Source organism: Ascaphus truei, chromosome 1, assembly GCF_040206685.1.
Source record: "Ascaphus truei isolate aAscTru1 chromosome 1, aAscTru1.hap1, whole genome shotgun sequence".
Taxonomy (NCBI): Eukaryota; Metazoa; Chordata; class Amphibia; order Anura; family Ascaphidae; genus Ascaphus; species Ascaphus truei.
The window spans coordinates 395869562-395891334 of record NC_134483.1 but is presented as its reverse complement, the minus strand read 5'-3'; the positions used below and the strand labels follow the sequence as shown (position 1 = coordinate 395891334).

Sequence of the window (21773 nt, the reverse complement as noted above, 5' to 3'; positions counted from 1 at the left end):
CTATCAATTAGGAAGAAAAACATTCAATATTTTATAAGCAGTTACTCAAAATTCAGGGTATCAACTCTCAACTTCAAGAGCGCAGTGCAGAGCTTCAGTAGAAGAGGGAAACATCTCATTTATTTAATCTAAATGTAATACTAGTATCCAATTTTTATATCCACAAAACTTCATGCTTTTCCAGTAATTTAAGCACATCTGACCTTGGAATATTAGTCCTAGTTATTTATTTATTTTTTTAAAGGTAAAATCTGCTTCATGATGTTTAATAAAATGTTTTGAAACTGGAGAATACACATCATGTCTCTCAATAAGTATATGGAGATATTCTCCCTAATGCGCTTTTTCAAAGGCTTGATGGTGTGTCCCATATATTGAACAACCTATTTACAATACAGTAAGTAAATGATAATTGATGTTTCACATTTCCGAAAATCCTTAATAGACCTGTTACATTACTCCAGAATAGTTTTGTTTTCTTAATATATTTACATTATTTACAGATATATTTTCCACATCCAAACATGCCCAAAGGTTTCATCAATAAATGTGTAGGAGGTGGTGCACTCTGATACAAACTAGCGGGCCACAAACCGCCCAAAGTCACTGCTTTCTTTGGGATGCTAATTGGAGACCTATGACTTGAGTAAAATATGTGATTTCCTCTTAACAATTGCAACAACTGGCCTATTCAAGGCTAAAATTGGTAATAAATGTAGGTGTCTTAATAATTGCCTTATCTAAACCAATTTTACTCTTTCTCTTTATTCATTCCGACTAGAGTTGTATGAGGCACCTTTTATCACTAATGCAAGCCCTCAGATAGGCCTTTTCCAACATCAACTCAACATAGCCTCTATTCTGAAATCTAATCTTGAGGTCATATGCTCTCATATTGTATCCCAGTTGAAAATGTTCCTTCTAATCTGCAGGAATTGTCCAACCAGCATACCCTGTAACAGAGATTTAGGGCCTCATGCAGTAAGCGTTGATAAGGGAATTATCGCCATTTTATAGGCAAAATTGGGTTTGAGATTCAGTAAGCGCCGATAAGTGCTTGATTTCGCCAGGTTTCGGAGCCGATTATTTTGTTATGGCCAGTCAGCTGCCGATAAGCCTGTTTTCGCCACTTATCGCCACTTTTTTAAATCGGCTGGATTCAACAAAAAAAAACAGCTTATCGGGCCTGATCGGCACTACGAAATTGAGATGTTATGGCCAATTTCTCCCGCCAACTAAAGTTGGCAGTTTGGAGGGGAGAACGATCGCTAAGGCTGCCGCAACGGCACTTAGAAAAAAAAAACTTCTGTACATCAATGGAGTCAATGGAGCGGGGACGTATAACAGTATAGTACTGTTTACGTTTCATTGCTCACAATACAAACGTCATTTGCATTACAGTGTGGGGGCATTCCCTGCATTGTGTCACAGCTGACGTGTATTATTTGCATAACATTATACTTTTACATGTTTGCAGCATTTGCGGGTCACATTACTCATCATGTGATGATGTGCCAAGGGAAAATACTATACTCAACTCTTAAAGGAGAACCTCACATCATATCACACATTTTACTGAACTGAGCGACAATTATTTACATGATGTTACACATGTCACACATGTCACACATACACAGTATATTCATCTTCCTTTACATTACACAATGCTTGTAATGTGACACGCATCTTTAAACGTACATGTACATCTAAATTCTCATGTTTACATCTACGTTTGGTCCTCCCTATTTTCATGACGTCACTTATTGGACGATCAATCACATTGCATGTTTACATTGTAACCGTTGCATTACAAGCACTTCAACCTAACTTATACACACATGTACAGTAATTCAGCATTGGGACACCTTGTTAACTCATTCTATACCAACTATCCTCCTTACAGAAATGCATGCATATGCACACGACTATTCATTGTTGTCAACATGTCACAATAACATGCCTAATTACACATGTTACACAAAACTTTTCCCACGTCAATCTCAGCCTTTTTGCCTAATTACATGACTGACTGTTGCGTTCACAAGTGTTACATGCATTGCACATGCAACTATTTATTTGCAAGCAATGTTTCTACAAAGGTTCACGTCACATCATTGCCAAATATCATCATTCCCTGCAGAATACACACAACAAATACTTATAACAAGAACTGCACACAGCTTGCCACAGAAGTACTTTATTATGTTAATGTAACACCTTGCATTTTACTATGTCACCTGACATCATCACATACCTATTTAAAGGACGCCCATTACCTGATCATTCACAGCTACTCATTTCAAAATGTTGAGATTGTTTAGGAGACGGAGGAACATTCTTTTCTATGACATGCTTGATGATGAAGACAATCATATAGGGCAAGGGAGGGACACACCGAGGGACAGTGACAGTGACAGGGACAGTCACGCGGATACGACAGAGACAGGGAGAGGGACAGGAGATCAGAGGAGAAGACAGAGGAGACAAGTTGTGCCTCGTCTGCGTCTGTACAGGGAGAGAACCCTATTAGATGGGATGAGTGAGGAGGAGATTGTAAGTCGCTATCGTTTGAGTTCAGCAGCAATCTTAGCTCTTTATCAGGAGATAAGGGGAGATTTAGATTTTTTCACAGCCAGAGGTCGTGCAGTCCCTGGGCTTGTTAAAATGCTGTGCTCATTACATTATCTTGCTTCCGCGTCATACCAGACAACTGTGGGCATAGTGGGCGGGGTCTCGCAATCTACATTCTCGCGGGCCTTGACCCAGTTTCTCTATGCACTCAATAGACGCGCTAGGAATTATATTCATTTTCCTACAGAGGCGACAGAGTGGCTGGAAGTCAGGACTGGCTTTTATAATATAGCAGGGATACCATGTGTGCTGGGTGCAATCGATTGCACACATGTTGCTTTGATTGCACCTAGTCAGAGTGAGCATGTGTACCGCAATCGTAAGCACTACCATTCACTCAATGTACAGGTGGTATGTGATGCCACGATGAGGATAATGCATGTGGTACCCAAATTCCCTGGTTCCAGTCACGATTCCTCCATCCTGAGGAACTCTTCAGTCTTCCATGCGTTCGAAGAGGGACATTTTGAACATGGTTGGCTGCTGGGTGAGTACACATTTACATGTTATAACACAAAACACATTTTTATTTAGGAATGTTGGCATTGTACAATTTGATCACTAATGTCAGCTTATGTGTGCTACATTCATTATAGGTGACTCAGGATACGGAATTAGGCCGTGGCTCTTGACTCCGGTGCTAAACCCTCAAACTGAAGCAGAGGAGAGGTACAATGCAGCCCATATATCTACAAGATCTGTTATAGAGAGGACATTTGGCCTACTCAAGACCAGATTTAGGTGTCTGGACAGAACTGGTGGGGCTCTTCTATACAAGCCTCAAAAAGTGTCTGATATTATCCTTGCCTGTTGCATTTTGCACAATGTTGCACTCAGGCACAATGTACAGTCAGACCTAGCTGAGCCTGTGGTAGACGAGCATCCCACCCATGTAGCTGCTGAAAATGAACAAACAGCCAGTGGTGGCCAGACACGCCAGAATCTCATCAATTCATTTTTTTCTTGTAAGTAAAAACATATATGTTCCAAGTTATACTTTTATACTTACATTATGTTATCTTAACAATAATGTTTTTTTATATACCCTTCTGGTAGGACACAGATGAATATGGGTTGCACACCTTTCTTCTCTCTGCTGTGTGCACAAAGGGATGTGGCACCGGTATGTTATTGTTGCACAGGTTATATAATCCCTCTTCAATTTTACTTTAGTTGTGTGTATGTGAATACAACTGGGGTAACAAAGCACTAATATTTTAGCATTGTGTTGTTCCTTATGCTAACACAATACACATATTATGCCCATACTCATTCATGCTTCTAGTATGCTTACATACAATGTTATTGGTGCAGTGTAACATGTACATCCATATGATGTGTACACCAGCCTGATTTACATTTTGAATGTCATGAAATATACATGGTGTTGCACATTTAACACCAAATACACACTTTGCTGTGCTGTTTACGGTACTGAAGATGGCATGTCAATGTTTGCAATTTATATATTGTTCCTTTGCATTATAGGTATATCTCCAGTATGACTGATCATGGTATGTATATTTGCTGACATCTCTCATAAGATGTGCCTACATCAATCTTCCTATAATTATTTGTAGTAAAAACCCAACATATTGGTTTAAACACAAATGTTACATATATGTACTTTCTGTATCATGTATATGCATTTAGCTACTCTTGAGCTTTCATGTGCATTGTATTAGAAAATGATTACTCCCATTTCATCACATTTTATGTATGTTTCCTTATAAATTCCATTAATGTAATATAGAGGTGTTTGGAGACAAGGGGATAACTGTACTTATTTCTTTACTTACGGGAGATCATTCATCACGGATGAAATTGACTGATCATAAAACTCCATGCATGAATGCCTGCAATCACAACAATGCGTACTACATCTTATATTTAGCAATGTTGGTGTTTTGTAATGCTAGGAATTAATAGTCAACATTAATTTAAATTTGTGACATGTGTATGTATAAGTCACACGTGTGTGGATGTGTCCTACATGTACCAAGTGTTAAACTGTTAACAGAGAAGACAAATTTGTCGCTAATGTTACTGTCATTTAGCATTTATAATTTACCAATATGACAATGTTGGTAATATTTTTGGAATATAAATCACGTCACTTCATCATTATCATGATGATAATTATCAAGTATTTTCACAATTGTAACGTCAATCACGTGCACATTAGCATAGACACACTTTGTAAGACAACTGTTTGTGTCTGTATCAATTTGTGTAGGATCCATGTATAACACCGACAAATGATAACACCAGCTTTATTATGGTAGCTTATATCATCATATTGACTATACTATGTATTTTTATAACGTTTAATAAACACAGTAAACTATAGTTAGTTAGGTTAATGAAATATACACAGAAACGTACTTCATTACATGATGTTGATGTCATATTCAGAACTTCATGCATTGTAGGGGACCACAACATCTGGCCAATAACATTATTTGCTACAGTCCCAAACCATTTTATCAACATAGCCATGTAACAAGAGATTTTTAACAATAAATGGCTAGTTGGTTGTAAGTGTCCTTTACATTGGGAGAAGGAGTGGCTCAGTGAGTAAAGACACACACTGGCACTGAGAGTTTGAAGCAGGGGAGTCTGGTTCAATTCCCGGTGTCGGCTCCTTGTGACCTTGGGCAAGTCACTTTATCTCCCTGTGCCTCAGGCGGCAAAAAATAAATTGTAAGTTCCACGGGCCAGGGACCTCAGCCTGAAAAATGTGTCTGTAAAGCGCTGTGTACAACTAGCAGCGCTATACATGAACATGCTCATATTATAATTATTATTATTCTTATTATTATTGTTACATAGTTTCGACAGTCATACGTTCCATTACACAATAGAATACACAAATGTGTTAGCAGAGTGGGAATGGTTGTTATATATAAAACACACCATGCCATAAAATGATAGTAGTCATTAAAGAACACTCAATAAAAATTCATGAGGCACTATTTTGCAACATCATTATGTTAATTAAGTGCTTATGCAATATAGGCATAAGGGTATCACATTTTTAATTGTTTGTTAATAAGCGCTGCAAGCAATATAAAATTAGTTCCATATGTAGTATAGTAGTCGGTGACTCCTCCTCACAATCATCTCATATAAAGGTAGACTCTTCTGAAATCATACATTGATCCGCTTGTATCTTCCCCGACATCTCTGAAATACAGCAAACACATGATGGTCAAATATGGCACCTTACTATATATGTATCCGTGACAACGCATTACACAGCTCTATATGATTGTGTACATACACACGTCACTCACTTATATGTTAGAAGTACAAGTGTACATCAGTATGTAATGTTTCTTTAAATTTGTAGCAGGCATAACTATGTATATGATGTGAACGTTGCCTGTATACTGAAAAATGTGCGCGCACATCTTAGTGTGCGCACGCACTTCACGCTTGGCTGCACTAACTGTTAGCGCATGCGCAAAACAAAGCGTACGTTGTGCGTTCAATACATCTTGAAAATACCATTAAACATAAAATCTTTATTTCAAATACAATGAATACGAAACTACATTCGTTCTAAACGAGTACATCTGTATTCTTTTTAAACAGATGTGTTTGGACAGAAAGGACGGCCGATAACACAATGCGCAAATGCAATACGTGTGACGTCATGTTAAACCAGCGTGAAACGCACGCTAACACTCCTCCCACTCAATTAACATTCAGCTAATGCCCAGTTGGCGCCTACAAACACTGAGCCGCACACATGACACACTGCAGTTACCGTTACTATAACAAAACATGACAGCCAATAGGCTTTGAGGCGCGCACGTCGCTTGGGGGCGGGACTTACATCCGTAATCCTTTTTAAGGACGCCTTGGCCCATGACAAGGGTCCCACGTCATACGTGGTGGACCCGCTTTTAAATGTTGTAGATGTAGCATGATAACAAAACAGGTATGTGTTAGAGTTATGGTAAAATGTTGCTAATATGGTTAAAGGGATAGGAAAGTACGTATATTTATTCCGTCAGCAATGTGTACTACTCTTTCAGGTTAAACTATATTGTATTCGGCAACAATTTCTTTGTGATCGCTACATGTTATGCAGTCTGCAATGTTACGCTGTATCCACGCATTGAAAGGGAAAATGGTGGTTAAAAAAAAAAAAAAAAAAAAACATTTAAACGCACAGTCAACGCATAACGGTTGTTATATTTACCATTCTTCTAGAATTAACTGTTCGTCTGGCTGCAACTGGTCGCTCCAGAAATACAAGGCATTTTCATCCACGCTTGACCCACCCGCTGAATCCAGTATGACACACATCTCCTCCATGAAGCGCTCATAGGAATCGCCACTGCTTTCTTCAAACAATTGGTCGGGAGGTAGGTTCATTTCTTCTGGTTCCCATTCCAATGCATTTTCAGCTGAAAGGCTTGGTACATAATCATAGTAGTTTTGTTGTTGTACAATGTGGGTTTCAGGAATGGAGGGTGCAGATATTGCAGCAGGTATCGATTCACACGGAACAGTAGTAGCGGATCCATTGCTATTGGCATTAGGAATAAATATGCCTTTCACAACAATATATGTGCCCTCTTTCAGGGTAAAATGCTTTTCCTTTGCAATCTTCCAGAAACCATAGGTGTGTTCTAGCTTATCCTGCACACGTTCAAAAAAGTCATTAGTTGATAAAGTGAATCTTATTGAGGAATTAAAATTCCGCGCATGCCTACGGTCTTGGTAATAAGGATATTTAGCTCGAATCAAATCATAGATTTGGCGTGTGCTTGCTTTGTGTCCGCGACTGTTTAAAATTGCTTCTGAAACCATGTACTTATAACCCAAGAGGGGATTCATATTGTTAACGAATTCATCAGCCATGTCAGAGTAGCACAAAAGATGTGTGCAGTTCTGTCTTCTTTGCTCATCAAAATGATTCTGCTCAATGGCTAACAAATTCCTGTGTTTCGTTTTCAAGGTCAACAAAAGTAACTACTTTTACTCCTTATTTCAAACGCCAATTGGATGTGTCCTTTTAATTGGTTTAAGTTTTGTGGTTAGTGATAGGCGAATGTGGGAAAAACATGTATCATTTTTTTATCTCGTTTGTGAAAACATTCCTACACTTATTTCAGTAACATTGAGTTTTCTAGAAAAATAACAAAGAGCACTGTGTGAAAATAGTGCTTAGACAGCCATATCAGTAAATACACACACGTGCAAAATGAAATGTTTTTTTCCCACATACTTTTCTGTGTGTATTTGAAAGTGTGGTTAACTACCTGTCTGCATGAGTTTAAATACGTGTGTATCTATATATATATATAAATATATCTCTCTCATAAAAATATATATATATATATATAAAGTGTATATTGTACTATATGTATAGTGTGTGTGTGTGTGTGTGTGTGTGTATATATGTATATGTGTATATATATATATATATATATATATATATATATATATATATATATATATATATATATATATATATATAGTATCTTTTTTTTTTTTTTTTTTATATTGCAGGAGTACACACAACATATTGATGGCAGTAAGTAGGCCTTGTATGAAACCTATTTAAATGGTGATAAACATGAGTGAATTAAGTCATAAACATTTGTTTGCACCCAATAATGTTAGAGGCTCACACTTAGTATAGTTGTCAAACATTAGGCCTGTATTATTAAAATAGTGTGTTTTCACAAGGAAGCATGAAGTGTATGTTTTTTGTAAATACATCTATACCAGTTTAGATAGTACTATATATATACACACACACACACACACACAGTGTGTGTCTGTGTGTGTGTGTGTGTGCATATATCAATACATACTACATATATATTAGTATCAATTCAGAGATGTTCTTGAAACAAGAACACATAAATGATTAAAGGACAACATTACAATGGGCACCAAAGGTAAGTAATATTTAACACAAAATCCTGCTGTACACGTACAAGAAAGATGTTTGCAGTTAAATAGGTGCTTTTATAATTGCATGAAAATAATATGCACATGCAATGATTACATCAATTAACACACCCAAATGCAATGTTTTGCTGCAAAGTCAATGGCAGCTTCTCTAAACTTAGCAACTGGCTCCTGGTGGACCATTACTGAACAGACGATTAAAACATAAATATTTATAACACTATTCATTAATTAGGAGTGTTAACATTTCCAAAACTTCACGTGTACAAGAACATACTTGAAAGTTTGGAAACAACACAGTCTTCAGCATACATACAATAGTAATTAGATAATCTGAAGTCAACAAAACAAGGCCAAAGACATATTTTCTGAATTATAACATTTATTTTTTTTGTTCCTTTTGCGAGCGAGTAACAGGCCTGCTTGTTGTCTCTTGAATTTTCCTTTTTCTTTTGCCACCAACTTTAGGCACAACAGAGCCACTTTGAGTGGCCTCTGGCACTTCACGGGCAGGGCTTGTGGCCAGTGACTGTTCACCTACGGGGCTTGTGGCCAGTGACTCACCTACAGGGCTTGTGGCCAGTGACTCACCTACAGGGCTTTTGGGCAGTGATTCACCTACAGGGCTTTTGGGCTGCCATTCACCTACAGGGCTTTTGGGCAGCGATTCACCTACAGGGCTTTTGGGCAGTGACTCACCTACAGGGCTTTTGGGTAGTGACTGTTCACGGACAGGGCTTGTGCCCACTGACACATGTGAGCAAGTTGGTAGACACTGCACAAGTGATGGTTGGTCTGTTTCATGTGTGTCTTGTTTTGTTTTTGTCGCCTCCTTTGTAGGTGTCTGCTGCTGAATTTGTACAGATGGCAGCGGTAGGATGTCATCAGGAACCTGCACAGCAATGTCTGCTACTTGACCGGTAACATTTGGGCCTGGTGAATGAATATCAGATGAATGTGGTGAAAACTGACCTGCATGAACAGATCCTGGCTGGGAGGTGTTGAATTGTGGTACATTAGTCATTCTCCAGTAATTAGCTTGTGTTTGCTGAACAACTAATGCTTCGAATGAGGTGTTGATTTTTTGCAACTGTTTAGGCACTTCAATGAAGACTCTGTGGAGATGTGCCAATTGTGAAACTGTTTCTTCCTGCAGTGCAATCATCCTTTCCAGCACTGTCATCAGGTCAGAATGGCGACGATTTTCTGCTTCCACAATTTTTCCCTCAGAAGCTACAATTGCATCATATGTGGTATTTGCTGGACGTTTTGGCGGTAAAACAGTTTCAATTGGAACCTCTTCATGGTCACTTGCTTGTATTTGTGTGTCTATGGCGGCGGCGGCGGCATCATCATCATCATCATCATCATCAAAATCCTCTTCATCATGTTCTACAAATAAATGTACACATTATTAAATGGCATGTTAATCTCTGCTGTGTTACTATGTAATTGTACTGTGTCATATGTAACAACTAACATGTTTCCATACGTTTTATAACCTCACATTAAAAACTACCTTGACTTAAGAATAATGTTTGGACTCAGTATGAAATATGAGTGAATGAAAACTTGCTGTAAACTCACAACTCCTACATGATAGTTAACATCACTAACACAATACAAGTTGCCTTACACTTCATTTTCACTGACACTAAGTAATCCTATTTAAAGAAGATGTGCAAAACAAATAATGAACATGACAACATAACATATAGAAGAGCACATATTATATGGCCACCAACTGATACACTCACCTTCTAGGTGTGTTGAGCTGGCTGACCCAGGTGAAGACACTTGTTCAGTCTCAGGTGACACATGTCCTTCAGGGGCAACTATATATAACAATAACATAAGTTTTACATTTACATGTGTAAATATTGAACAAACAGTTATTGTATGTTCTGTATTTATGAGTACGTAACAGCATCATTTCCTTAACCCAAAATGTGTGTGTGAAAGTGAACATAAATAGTTGTAATAACAATGTATATGCCTGTGTACTTAGAACTTTTGAGTTCCCTAACATAAAACATACTATGTTCCTGCAGTAATGCGTGAGGATAAATAGATAAAATTTGTACATAAAAATCATATGTTGTGTAGTGATATCAGTATCATAATGTACATAACTATCATGAGATGACCATTCACAATGGTTATCATGAAGGTGGTCATATTGCAAAAAGTGTTGTTTTTGGTAGAGGATATGTGTGGTACATTAATATAAGATGTGGCACACCTGAATGTGGCTGTGACTCAACAAGACAACACATGCAGTGTGTGATAATGTGTCGTTGATAGTAGTAGTTCAACTATAGATATGAGTGAACTAATGTGTGAGGTACGCTTTGATAAGTAATGAGTTGTTGGGGCATTTAGTAGCTAAAGTGAAGCTTTCAAATGAGTGTGATTAACTTCAGTTGTGCTAGTCAGGTTGTAAGAACGGTATTCCCTTCCCCAAAAAGCCTAATCAGCCACACCTTTCAATTACTTGAAACAGGTGAAAATGGTGTGAACTAAGTTGACCCTAAAATGAGGCTGTAATTAGTGTGTGTGCTGAACCCCACCCCCTCTGTTGAAGTGTATGCTGTGATGAGATATTAATTGCAGCTGCTTTAACACAATGGTAGATGAGCTAAATAGTCGTGTGCAGTTTTTAAGTTATGAAACCAATGACATAAAATATGATACGTGTGCCTCATTATGCTGTCTGTATATGACTTAAAGCAAAAATGGACCTTTTCATAAACAACTATAGATGTGTTAGTGCAAGTGATGTTTGTAGGCCGTTGCATGCAATATATTTGATGCATGCTTAAAATAGGCAGTAATGTCATGTTTGTCGGAGTAAAATAAATAAAATACACAATAATATTCTACATATTTCTGTTCTGTACCTGTAGCTAGTAATAATTTCTCATTAACATGTGTTACACATGTGTACTACCCTGTTGTTCCCCATCTTCGCCCACCATCAATTGCTTCCACTGCAGCAATGCATTTTGGGAATTCACATATAAATGAGCACGCAATGGCACGTGCTATATTAGTTACTGCTTTTAGTAGGACTACAACATATATGTCTATTTTGAGATATATATATATACAGAATCAGACATATACATATATAGATGCAGGTATGCTTATATTGTGAAGACAGTATAAAAAGCAGTGTAACTATGCAAAATAACTGTAAGCAACGACACGCCTAGTACAGTTATATTTCTCACCTGGTGGAAATTGTGAGGGGTAAATTCCTATATCACGGTCACCAGGTAAGCCTTCCACGACGATGGGAAGTAATTTTGCCCGAAGCAGCTCCTCCAATGGACTTAATATGAGACGTTGTGGTGTCGGCCCACCTCCAGTGCCAGTAGCATGCACGCGTTGGTGTTGTATTTTCTTTTTCAATTTGGACCTAATATCATCAAATCTCTTGTGACAATTCCGCTTGTCCCTCACATGATTCCCACACGCATTGACACCAATGACTATTGTGTCCCACATTTCTTTTCTGCTTGCTGAACTTGTCCGCCCTTGAAAAACATATAAAATATATGAGGTAAATGATTAATAATAGAAGCACCAGTTTCCTACACTGCTAGCTGTTCCAAGAGATAGCAAACATGCTGTTTTATGTGTAATATGTGAAGCACATGAGCATTCACTACTAAACCTATACATGTAAGCAAGGTTGCATTCATATTGTATGCAGTTATGGCAAATTGACCGCCTGTGTTTAGTTGTCCTTGTAAGGCATGATAAAAAGCTGTGTTTCCAGACTAATTAACATAGAAAGATATTCTGAACCCATATTTGCATATGAACAAAACTCAGATGACCTAGGATCACATGTATTTGAATAATAAATGTAAAGGTACACTTACCTAGTAAATGTCCATATATACTGTCATAGTGCTCCAGAATGCCAGTGACAAGAGCTGTATTTTCCTGGTCATTGAAGCGAGGATTACGTGGCTTCTCCACACGTTTCTTCCGAGCAGGTTTAGGGTCAGAGCTTGGCTGGTGCTGACTGGACTCTCCTTCTTCCAATGGAAGAGCCTCCAAAAGCTGCCCACCAGCAAGCACGCCACCACCATCCACCCCATCAGCAACTGCGCCACCAGCAGCACTCACAGCACGAGCACTCCCACTCCTAGCACCAGCACTCCCACTCCTAGCACCAGCACTCCCACTCCTAGCAACAGCACTCCCACTCCCAGCAACAGCACTCCCACTCCCAGCAACAACACTCCCACTCACAGCAACAGCACTCCCACTCACAGCAACACCACTCGGTGCACCAGCAACATCACTCCCCTGAACAGTACGTTCACTCCGACGCGTACTCGCACGAGTAGCACTCCCACTCCCACCAGCATCACTCTTCCCACGCTTTGCGGGCATACTTCCAGCACTCACAAAAAACAGACAACTAATGTACAGCCAATCACACGAAACACTTCCACATATAAAACAAGACAAAGATGTAAACAAAACAACAATGGACAAAGCTCACCCAATACACAACAAGTCTCTCCGTCAATATGCAAATGTTCAATCAGCCAGCTCTGTGCGTCTCTCTCTCTCTCACTCCCAACAACACAGAGAATGATTAGCAGTACACGTTGCCTTTAAATATGGCGCGCAATCCAATACATGCTTGTTTCGCCTGATTCAGCAAGATTTGTGATTGGGCAACCTATCAGCACCCCGCCACGCACGCCGATACACCTGTGTGTGATCGGATAATCATCGTGAGAGTGGGCGGATTTGTTTTCGGGTTGATTTTGAATGTATTCGGCACTTACTGCATACGGAGAGGAAAAATCGCCATTAACATGACTAATCGGTAAACTTGCCGATTTCACTTAATCGACGCTTACTGCATGAGGCCCTTAGTGTGACAACTATTGCCTGTATTCGTTTGAGGCATTTACAGTGTGTAGCTCGTTGAGCTAATAGGAATTTATACTCAGGGCTGATATCAGCTAATAGTATGCTGGTATCTGCAGAATAAAATGAAAGTTTTTTAAATAAACTCCCATTGTTTCTTTAGCACAATGCAACACGAATTGTGACATGGTTGCTATGAAGAGGTTAAGTTATTGTGACTACGGGCGACAACACACTGTTTCCTGTTCGTGTTGTCGCAGGCTTTTATGTGGTGGAAGAAAAGTGGAGAATTCTAATACTGTAGTTGCCATGATGAAACAAAATTGCCACTCTACTGTACATTTAATTGCAGTAGAAGACAAAATAAAGTAGACAAACAACTCTTACTGCACTCATATGTTTATAAAATAATGAACACCATACAAAGAATAGAAAATGTGTGCCAAATGTAAAACAATGACATACTGTAGCAACATATGTAGCTAATGATTTTAGGTGAAAAACTGATTTTTTTTTAATGAAATTAACTTTTTCAATTTGTTATCAAAAACATTTTTTAAGTTAGGAATAAATGAACGGTGGCAATGAAGAGGTAAAAAAAAAAAAAAACAGGTGAGAAAGAAAATAACAGTAAAACAGCTGTTTTCACAAAGAAAGCACTTTCTGAGCTAATAAAAGTGGATAGATTGGTTGGAAGATGGGAAGAGCCACCCATGGTGCAGTTCAAGAACATGAAAGAAAAACCTTTAAATATTTAGTAGCATATTTATCACAGAACATAGTTATAGCTGCTACCCCTAGACAAATACTTGCATCTGGAATATGTTAATGACCACAGATGTTTCTAGTTTTAGTGTTTCAATTGGTTTTTGCATGTTCCGTAAGTATTTCCTTAACATAATTTTCCACATGTGCTAAATACATCTTAATATTGTAATATCAATGAAGCACATAGCATTAACCAAGAAGTCCCTGCTGATCTGATTGGGTTACACCAACATAGTGTATTTTAATAAACAGGATTGCTCAGGTCTGATTTTCTCAGCACATATTTGATAGATGGAAAATAAGAATTACCCATATAAATTGTTTTAATCTAATAGTAATTTTAATTCAGTTAAACAAATTATTAGCACGAATATAGATGTGCAAATGTCATGGGTCAGAGAAGGCAGCGGTCCGGGTACAAGCTGAAGTCAAGGTAACAGAGATCAAGGAAGAATGCAAGAGCAACATCTAGGCAGCAGGATGCTTGAGTCAAGCATTAGAAACATAAACAGAAGTTTATGCTCAGCCAATTTGCCAGAGGGCTGGCTGAGCATATAAAGGGCAGAGGACCAATGAGAAGGCTGCAGGCAGTGAGTCATCACATATATTCTGTCCACTGGTAAACAGGGGCAGAGTGCACTGCAGGTGAGGAGTAGTTGCTGATAGCATTAACTCCTCAAGTGCCCCTGGTATTGCGACGCCGGCATGAAGTTGAGACAAGCACGCCCTCTGTTGCATCACGGGATGCGGCACGGGGACGGAGCCTAGGTCCGGTCCTGGCAGGAGTACTGCGGTGCTTTCACGCAGCGCACACACAAGGGGCATCACCCAATGCATCACGGGATGCGTCACGAGGGCGGTACCGAGGTCCAATCCTAACAGGTACCATTGCAGGCAGTGTTAGGATTAATCTGGGTTTTCCACTGCAGTAAGCAGCTCCCTTGAGTGACGGGGGCGGGACAATGTCTGTGTTCTGCCCTATCAGGGAATCAGTCCGAAGACCCTCCTCCTGGGTATATAAGGGGCTGCACCACCTAAATTTAGTGGAGTTTTTGTGGAGAGATCCTCTCCCTCAGGGGAGTTGGACATCTGCCTCTTATTCCACTAGGGAAAAGGAGAGGAGCTGAGGATAGACCCATGGGTCCTCAAGCTTCCTGGGTTGAGTCCAGGGACCATCCATAAGAGGAAAGAGTACACTCAGATATATGCTGTAATCGCTGTTAAAGAATAAAGCTGTTCCAGTTTTATATTTATATTTTATTATTGATCTCTGGTATGTTTAGAATAGCAAGTGTTTTTTTTTTTTTTTAATTGTGTGCTGCTAGTTGTCCAACTTGTAACAGGCAGATTTATTGGGGGGGTGGGTCATGTGACTGCATAGATGTATAAATGTAACACCAGTTTAAGGGAAGCATTGGCATCTAAACTAATGCATCTTAAAGTGAGAATCTTTAAGTGAGAATATATAGTTAGACTACAGTTTGACTAGAGGTCGACTAAGAAAGACTGCATCTTCTGCAAACTCTTCTACACAAGGGAACAAACGGTGATCTACTTTGACCACACTATGATACCATGCTTGTTAGTCTGCACACTTAACCCCCCCCTTTACACCTTATTTTACTGCAGCCTCTCCCAAAACTGACTGCACACAACTGACTTCAGAAGAAGACTGTTCATGTTCCCAAGGTTCAGCAAAGTATCTGGCTGCTCCGCCTTCTATTACCGTGCACCACAAAACTGGAACAATCTACCGGAGACTCTCACTGCCGCCACCAGTCTAAGTTCGTTCAAAATTATAGCTGTCTCACATTTTAATCTGGTCTGTAACTGCTACATACGCCTATAATATGTATTATCTCTAACTGTGCATGCAATGTCTTGTATATAATGTATACCATGTTCACTTAATGTAACTATGTATTTGTAGCCTTGTATTATTTGTCATCTTAACTCTATGCCCAGGACATACTTGAAAACTAGAGGTAACTCTCAATGTATTACTTCCTGGTAAAACATTTTATAAATAAATAATATATTCCGGCCTGAGCCTGCAATTAATCAGGGGGAGTATTAGCAGAGGGTTCTCCTGCAGGGATTGCATACAGTGTTACTGGAGCCTGCTGGAGAGGGAGGCGCCGCACCAGTGAGAAAACCAACCATCACCCCAAAAGCCTGTCCTGTCTTCCCCATTAACAACGGTGGAAACTCAGCGATTCTGTGAGCCAGCAGGTAACCAGTACAACACAACCTGTAATAGTGAGATCTCCCAGAGGGTGGAGGAAACCCTGTTACATAAGAACAGAAACGTACATACAGAAAATGTTGTATACTGTATATCTCATGAGAGCATATAGTAGGTATAAAATCCACTTTTTTTATTGTAATGGATTTATATTTATAAAAAGAAATTATTCGTAATTAGATAATAGGGGAAATGTACAGTATCAAAGCGAATTTGCGCACAATTGATGCACATTGAATTGAATTATTTTCATCTTGTGTTTCTTTTTCAATTTATCCTTGCACCAGATGTTGCGCTATTTGCCCCAAATGGCAAATTGTCTAGTATCAATTGGAAGACTTAAGGAGGCGTTACATGACCGGAAGATTATAACAAGATGCACCAAACCCTGCTTCTCTGTGCAGAATTTTTCATTATTATTTATTTGCGTTAACAAAATCATTCAAGTCTGAAGGAGAATGAACTTTAATGGCAAACCATTTGTGCCACATGACATTTAGGAAACTCTTACACAGATGCAAATACAGGCAGAAAATGGAGCAATGTGTCAAAACAAACTTCTATTCACACTTTCTTTTCATTAACACGTACTGTATCTTCTATTATATATTTTCTGTATTAAAAAGTAGGCCGAAAGCCATTCCCTAGTTTATTACTTAAATCTAGTAATATTTTTTTTTACGTTGCCTTTTGAGCTTAATTGTTACTCACAATGAATGATATACAGATGTAGCAGACATTATTGCACACGTAAATGTTCAATTTTGTGTTACCACAGTCACGAGTTCTGCATGGGCGATTTGCAGTACATTCAATGAAGACATGAGTTTCCAAATCGCACGATTTCTAACTAAAACATGCAAATGAGTGCCTTAAAGCACGACAATGGGTGCAATAACATCTGACAGAAACAAAAGACGAATACAGGAAATGTCTAAAGGTTTCAAACGGTTTACATGAACTTAATTGGATGACCTTTAAACAAGCAATTCTAGTTCTTATCTGAACTGAGATCCCCTAACATCTGGGTATCACCTCGTTCATGATTGGAGAGCCCATGGTGCCCCAAGCAAGTTGGGAAAACAATATGGCTTCGGGGTCAGAGGTCACTTTGGAGGCTAATAGAAAAGCTGTGATGTCAGCTGTACATTAGTGATCCGGGCAGTGATATCTGCCATCAAAACCGGCAAAATAACTATAAGTATCTCTGAAACCTGGGATTTCCCAGGTGAACGTCTTGCTTTAGGAATTGTTATAATGTAATACATGTATTCATACTTTATAAAACGTATACTAAAAAGCTTTCAAATTGTTTTAACATAACTTTTTAATTAATTTAGCCTTTGTTTAATGATAATGTTCTTCAAAGAAGGAATCACGAGTATTTAGTATACCATCATACAATATAAACCTATTTAATGCAAACATAATAGACGGAAATTAAGAACTACTGCATGAAAACACAACTATCCCTTGAGGCAAAATCTTTAGTAATACTAGTAAGGACTGGCTTTGTTGCAAACATACATATAAGTTTTGGGAAAGCTGGAAAAAAAAAGACATTTCATCTGAAAAGAGTCATGAAAAGCGTGACTGTCATTACTCACCCTTGTTCTCTATACCCTGCAGGTACAAAAAAGTTATATCTGTTGTCTCACAACTTTGTAGCTTAGGGAAAGGTTCCAGAAAATAGGTTTTGCTTTAAAAAAAACAAATAACAAAATGAAGATGTGTATGGAATATTAAGGAATAATATCTGGTCCATGACTGTTTAACCATTTGAGAAATAATTCTTGTGTTAAGACGAAAGGGCATATCTGAAGCAAGACATATTTGGCCCTATGAGTTTAAGTATTTAAAGTACAGTACATGCAATTTTGCTATCCCCCGACTCTGACGAATGGGACAGTTCCAGCAGCTCCCTGTTTGTCTATGGGTTTCTTTCCCCCGCCGCCAAGATGGCTGCTTTGTTTTTCATGGCAATTCCCAGTACTGCGGGATCATAAGACTGCCAAGTACTACATCTGTAGATCTTATTAGTGAGATGACATTGTGAAAAAGAAATGTTGTATGTATTATACCATTTTATTACTGCTAAATTCTACATGGTCCGGTTAAAATATGATTTCTTACGAGTCATTAAACATTTTTTTAGATTATTCCTGTCCAGTACTGTATTTGTTGTAAGTTATTGTGCATGGTTTGGTAGAAAAAATAAACATGTGGTTATTTATTTAACCTTTAAAATTTTCCATATTTTTCTTTTTTTATAATAAAAAACATGTGCTATAGTAAAACTTTGAGTAACATACTTCTTTAAATACTATTTTCTTATGTAGCACTGTCATGTACACAATGCAGTACATATAGATTTCTTGTCACAAGCCCCTGCCCTGTCTGATGATTGGGTGCCTGAGGCACAGAGGGATATATTGATGGAATGTCACAATTAAATGTTGAGGTTACATTTCTGCATTGTACCAGAACACACACAAGGCGTCAGTGGGAAATGTAAACAGAGTTGTACATAAACAGTGACTAAAAAATAGCCCACACATAGGTTGTTATCCACAAAACTGTGATAGTGACTATAAGGACACTTACACGATAATGAATAATATCAATTCATTTAACTTACAACAATGACATTCTGTGTGAACAGCTGTTTTCCAACAGAATTGCATCTCACCATATTTGTAGGCATGTTCAACTATCAGGATGTATGGAATCCTTGTTAGGTAACAAGGAAACAAACAAAAAGACAGGAGACTAGCTACGGATTTCCAGATCTGCTGCCCCATGGCACATACCTAGTGCTGCCTCCTCCGTGCTGCCGTCCTCCATCTTCTTCCAAATCATAGCGTCAAATTACGTTGCGGACGTCACCAATGCAACGTCATACGGCATCTTGTTGCCATGGCAATGCAACGTCGTTTGCCGCAGCAATACATCATCATTTGCTGCCGCGACATTGCGTTGCCATGGCAATGAGATGCAGTGTGTCATCGCAGCATCATTTCACGTTGCAGAAAGAAGGTGGAGGCAGCAGAAGGTAAGGAACTTACAGTACATGAGATATGCAAATCTCACTATATAACCTCTTTCCCTTATTTAGCTGGCAATGATTGGTCTACCTGATTTTTAGGATTTAGAGAGTATTTGTAAGGATAGGGTTAGGCTTGTGCTTGCATATTAGTTAGGATAAAGATTTGATTGGCATGTTCGGGTTAGGGTAAGGTTTAGCCTGGCATATTATGTTAGGTTAAGGTTAAGCTTGTATGTTAGGTTTAGGCTGGCAGGTTATGGTCAAGCTGAACAAGTATGTCATTTAACCTGATGTTGGTTTAATATGGCTAAACAAAGTGCCTTATCCACATAGCTCACCCGTAAAGAGCCTCCAACATATAGAAATGGTGAGTACAGTATTTATATTTTTATTTAGAAGTAATTTAAAATTACATCTAATTTAGAGTACAATTCCAATTTAGGCAAAAAAACTATTGCTAATAATTATATTTTAATAAGCATCTAATGAATTCACATAAAATAAGTTGTTGCTGTATATTTAGGCGGGTAACTGCATTATTAACGATAACCTGGCATGTGAAAAACTGTTTCTATGGCATGCACTCTCGTATTCAAACTTGAAAGTGCTGTCACTCTTTTGCTATCATCTGTTCAGTTATTTGTATTTTCATACAATATGCTGCTGCATACTGTTGAAGAAGGAACATTTCACAAAACTATGTAGTTACACTTAGAATTCATAAGATGTTTACTAAACTGAATCCTCTTAGCTATCTTGGTCTAAAATGAGAGCTATAGCAACTGCTGTCAAAACAGTAGTAAAGCAGATGATTTTACCCATTTTAGATTGTTGTGATATTCTCTCTGAAGAGCCATTGACGTCTAAATTTCAGAAACTCCAAAGTAGGTTCTTACTCATACTGCTGGTAATCCCAAATGCTGCACATTTTATTGTTATATGGCATTTACTATATTATAAATTGATCTAGCCTGTGTTAGTGTGGCTATGATAAATAGTTTTTTTCTATAGATGTTTAGTTGCTCACTTGGCTCATATTAAGTACCACACATTTTTGCAAACCTAATAAAACTTATCCAGTGAGTATGACTTTCATATTCATTAAAGGAAATAAAACACATTTGTGCTGAACTAGAAATAATCCACCTTTTAATTACCTTTTTTTATATTGTTGGGTATCGGTATTTGCTATATAATACTGTTGTTGCAGTTTTTAACTTTTGTTTATCTTACTGAATATATATTTTTTATGCATGAAAATACATTTTTTGGGGGGAATGCTATTTTATATTAATAGGGGAACATTTTGCTGTAAATTGCTTCTCCAGTCTCCTGATCATCCTAAAAAATGATAAAAAATATATTTTTGGCACCTAGTTTTTTTAAAAAGTGGACCCATAGATCATCATACTATTTTTTTTTACTACTACTTTGTTGCCATTTTTGTCCCATGTCCTATGACCAATAAATAACTTTTTATGGATAACGCACTTTCCTTGTTATAATAATTTTTTCTCCTTTGAATACTCATGAGTAGTGCTCTGTTACCTCCATCATTTTTCGTGTATGCATCCTCACAACAAATCAGATTTTTGGGAGCAGAGGGGTGATCAATTCCTGAGAGTGTCCAACCCTATGGCTTAGTGTTATATGAATATATTATATCTCATAACCTCAACAGCAGATATGATTACATTGTGTCTGTTCACGCAAGGCCCTAACTATGCAATTGTATGACTGGTTGGGACTGGCATCTGAGAGACCTCAATCAAAGTAAAAGATTGTCAAAAGAAGGCCAGACTAAGTCCGAAGTGGTGGAAAAGGCCAATCAACCTGTGTCAAGGAAAGCCCTTAGCGATTTACCATTAGAACAACTTAATCCACGCAAGAGGACATGCAAATCCCATCTGCCTTAAAATAAGTTAGCAAACTGCTGGAGTGGGCAGAGAGGAACTTTGTGGCATTGTCCACAATTTACAGATGAACCATGATTTATGTGTAATTGGCCCCAAATAGTGTGCACCTCATCCGCGGCCTCACCGTGAACATCGCTGTACTGAGCCGCAACTGAGCCGTATGGACCTTGGTTGTGGTCTGATGGAATTATTATTTATGTTGTTGCAGTTCAGTGTGTGTTCGGCAGGTGGCACACTGGATATCTTTGGCTATGATACTCTTAATGGTACAATACAGTGAGTGGAGGTGTTTGGAGAAGATAAATGTATACATATGTCTTTATCTAATAATTTT

At 38.3% G+C, this 21773-nt stretch overlaps 2 protein-coding genes across 4 annotated transcripts in view; both read right to left on the bottom strand.

Annotated features, from left to right (window-relative positions):
- Nucleotides 1-21773, bottom strand: part of FSTL5 (follistatin like 5) — an 816421-nt gene that overhangs the window by 532161 nt on the left and 262487 nt on the right. The window lies entirely within an intron of this gene.
- LOC142468622 (uncharacterized) lies at nt 8948-19336 on the bottom strand. The gene is made up of 4 exons (XM_075575122.1): nt 19288-19336; nt 11799-12104; nt 10323-10400; nt 8948-9957 (listed from the first exon to the last, which is right to left on the bottom strand). The coding sequence occupies exons 1-4, from the start codon at nt 19334-19336 to the stop codon at nt 8948-8950; spliced, it is 1443 nt and encodes a 480-aa protein (XP_075431237.1).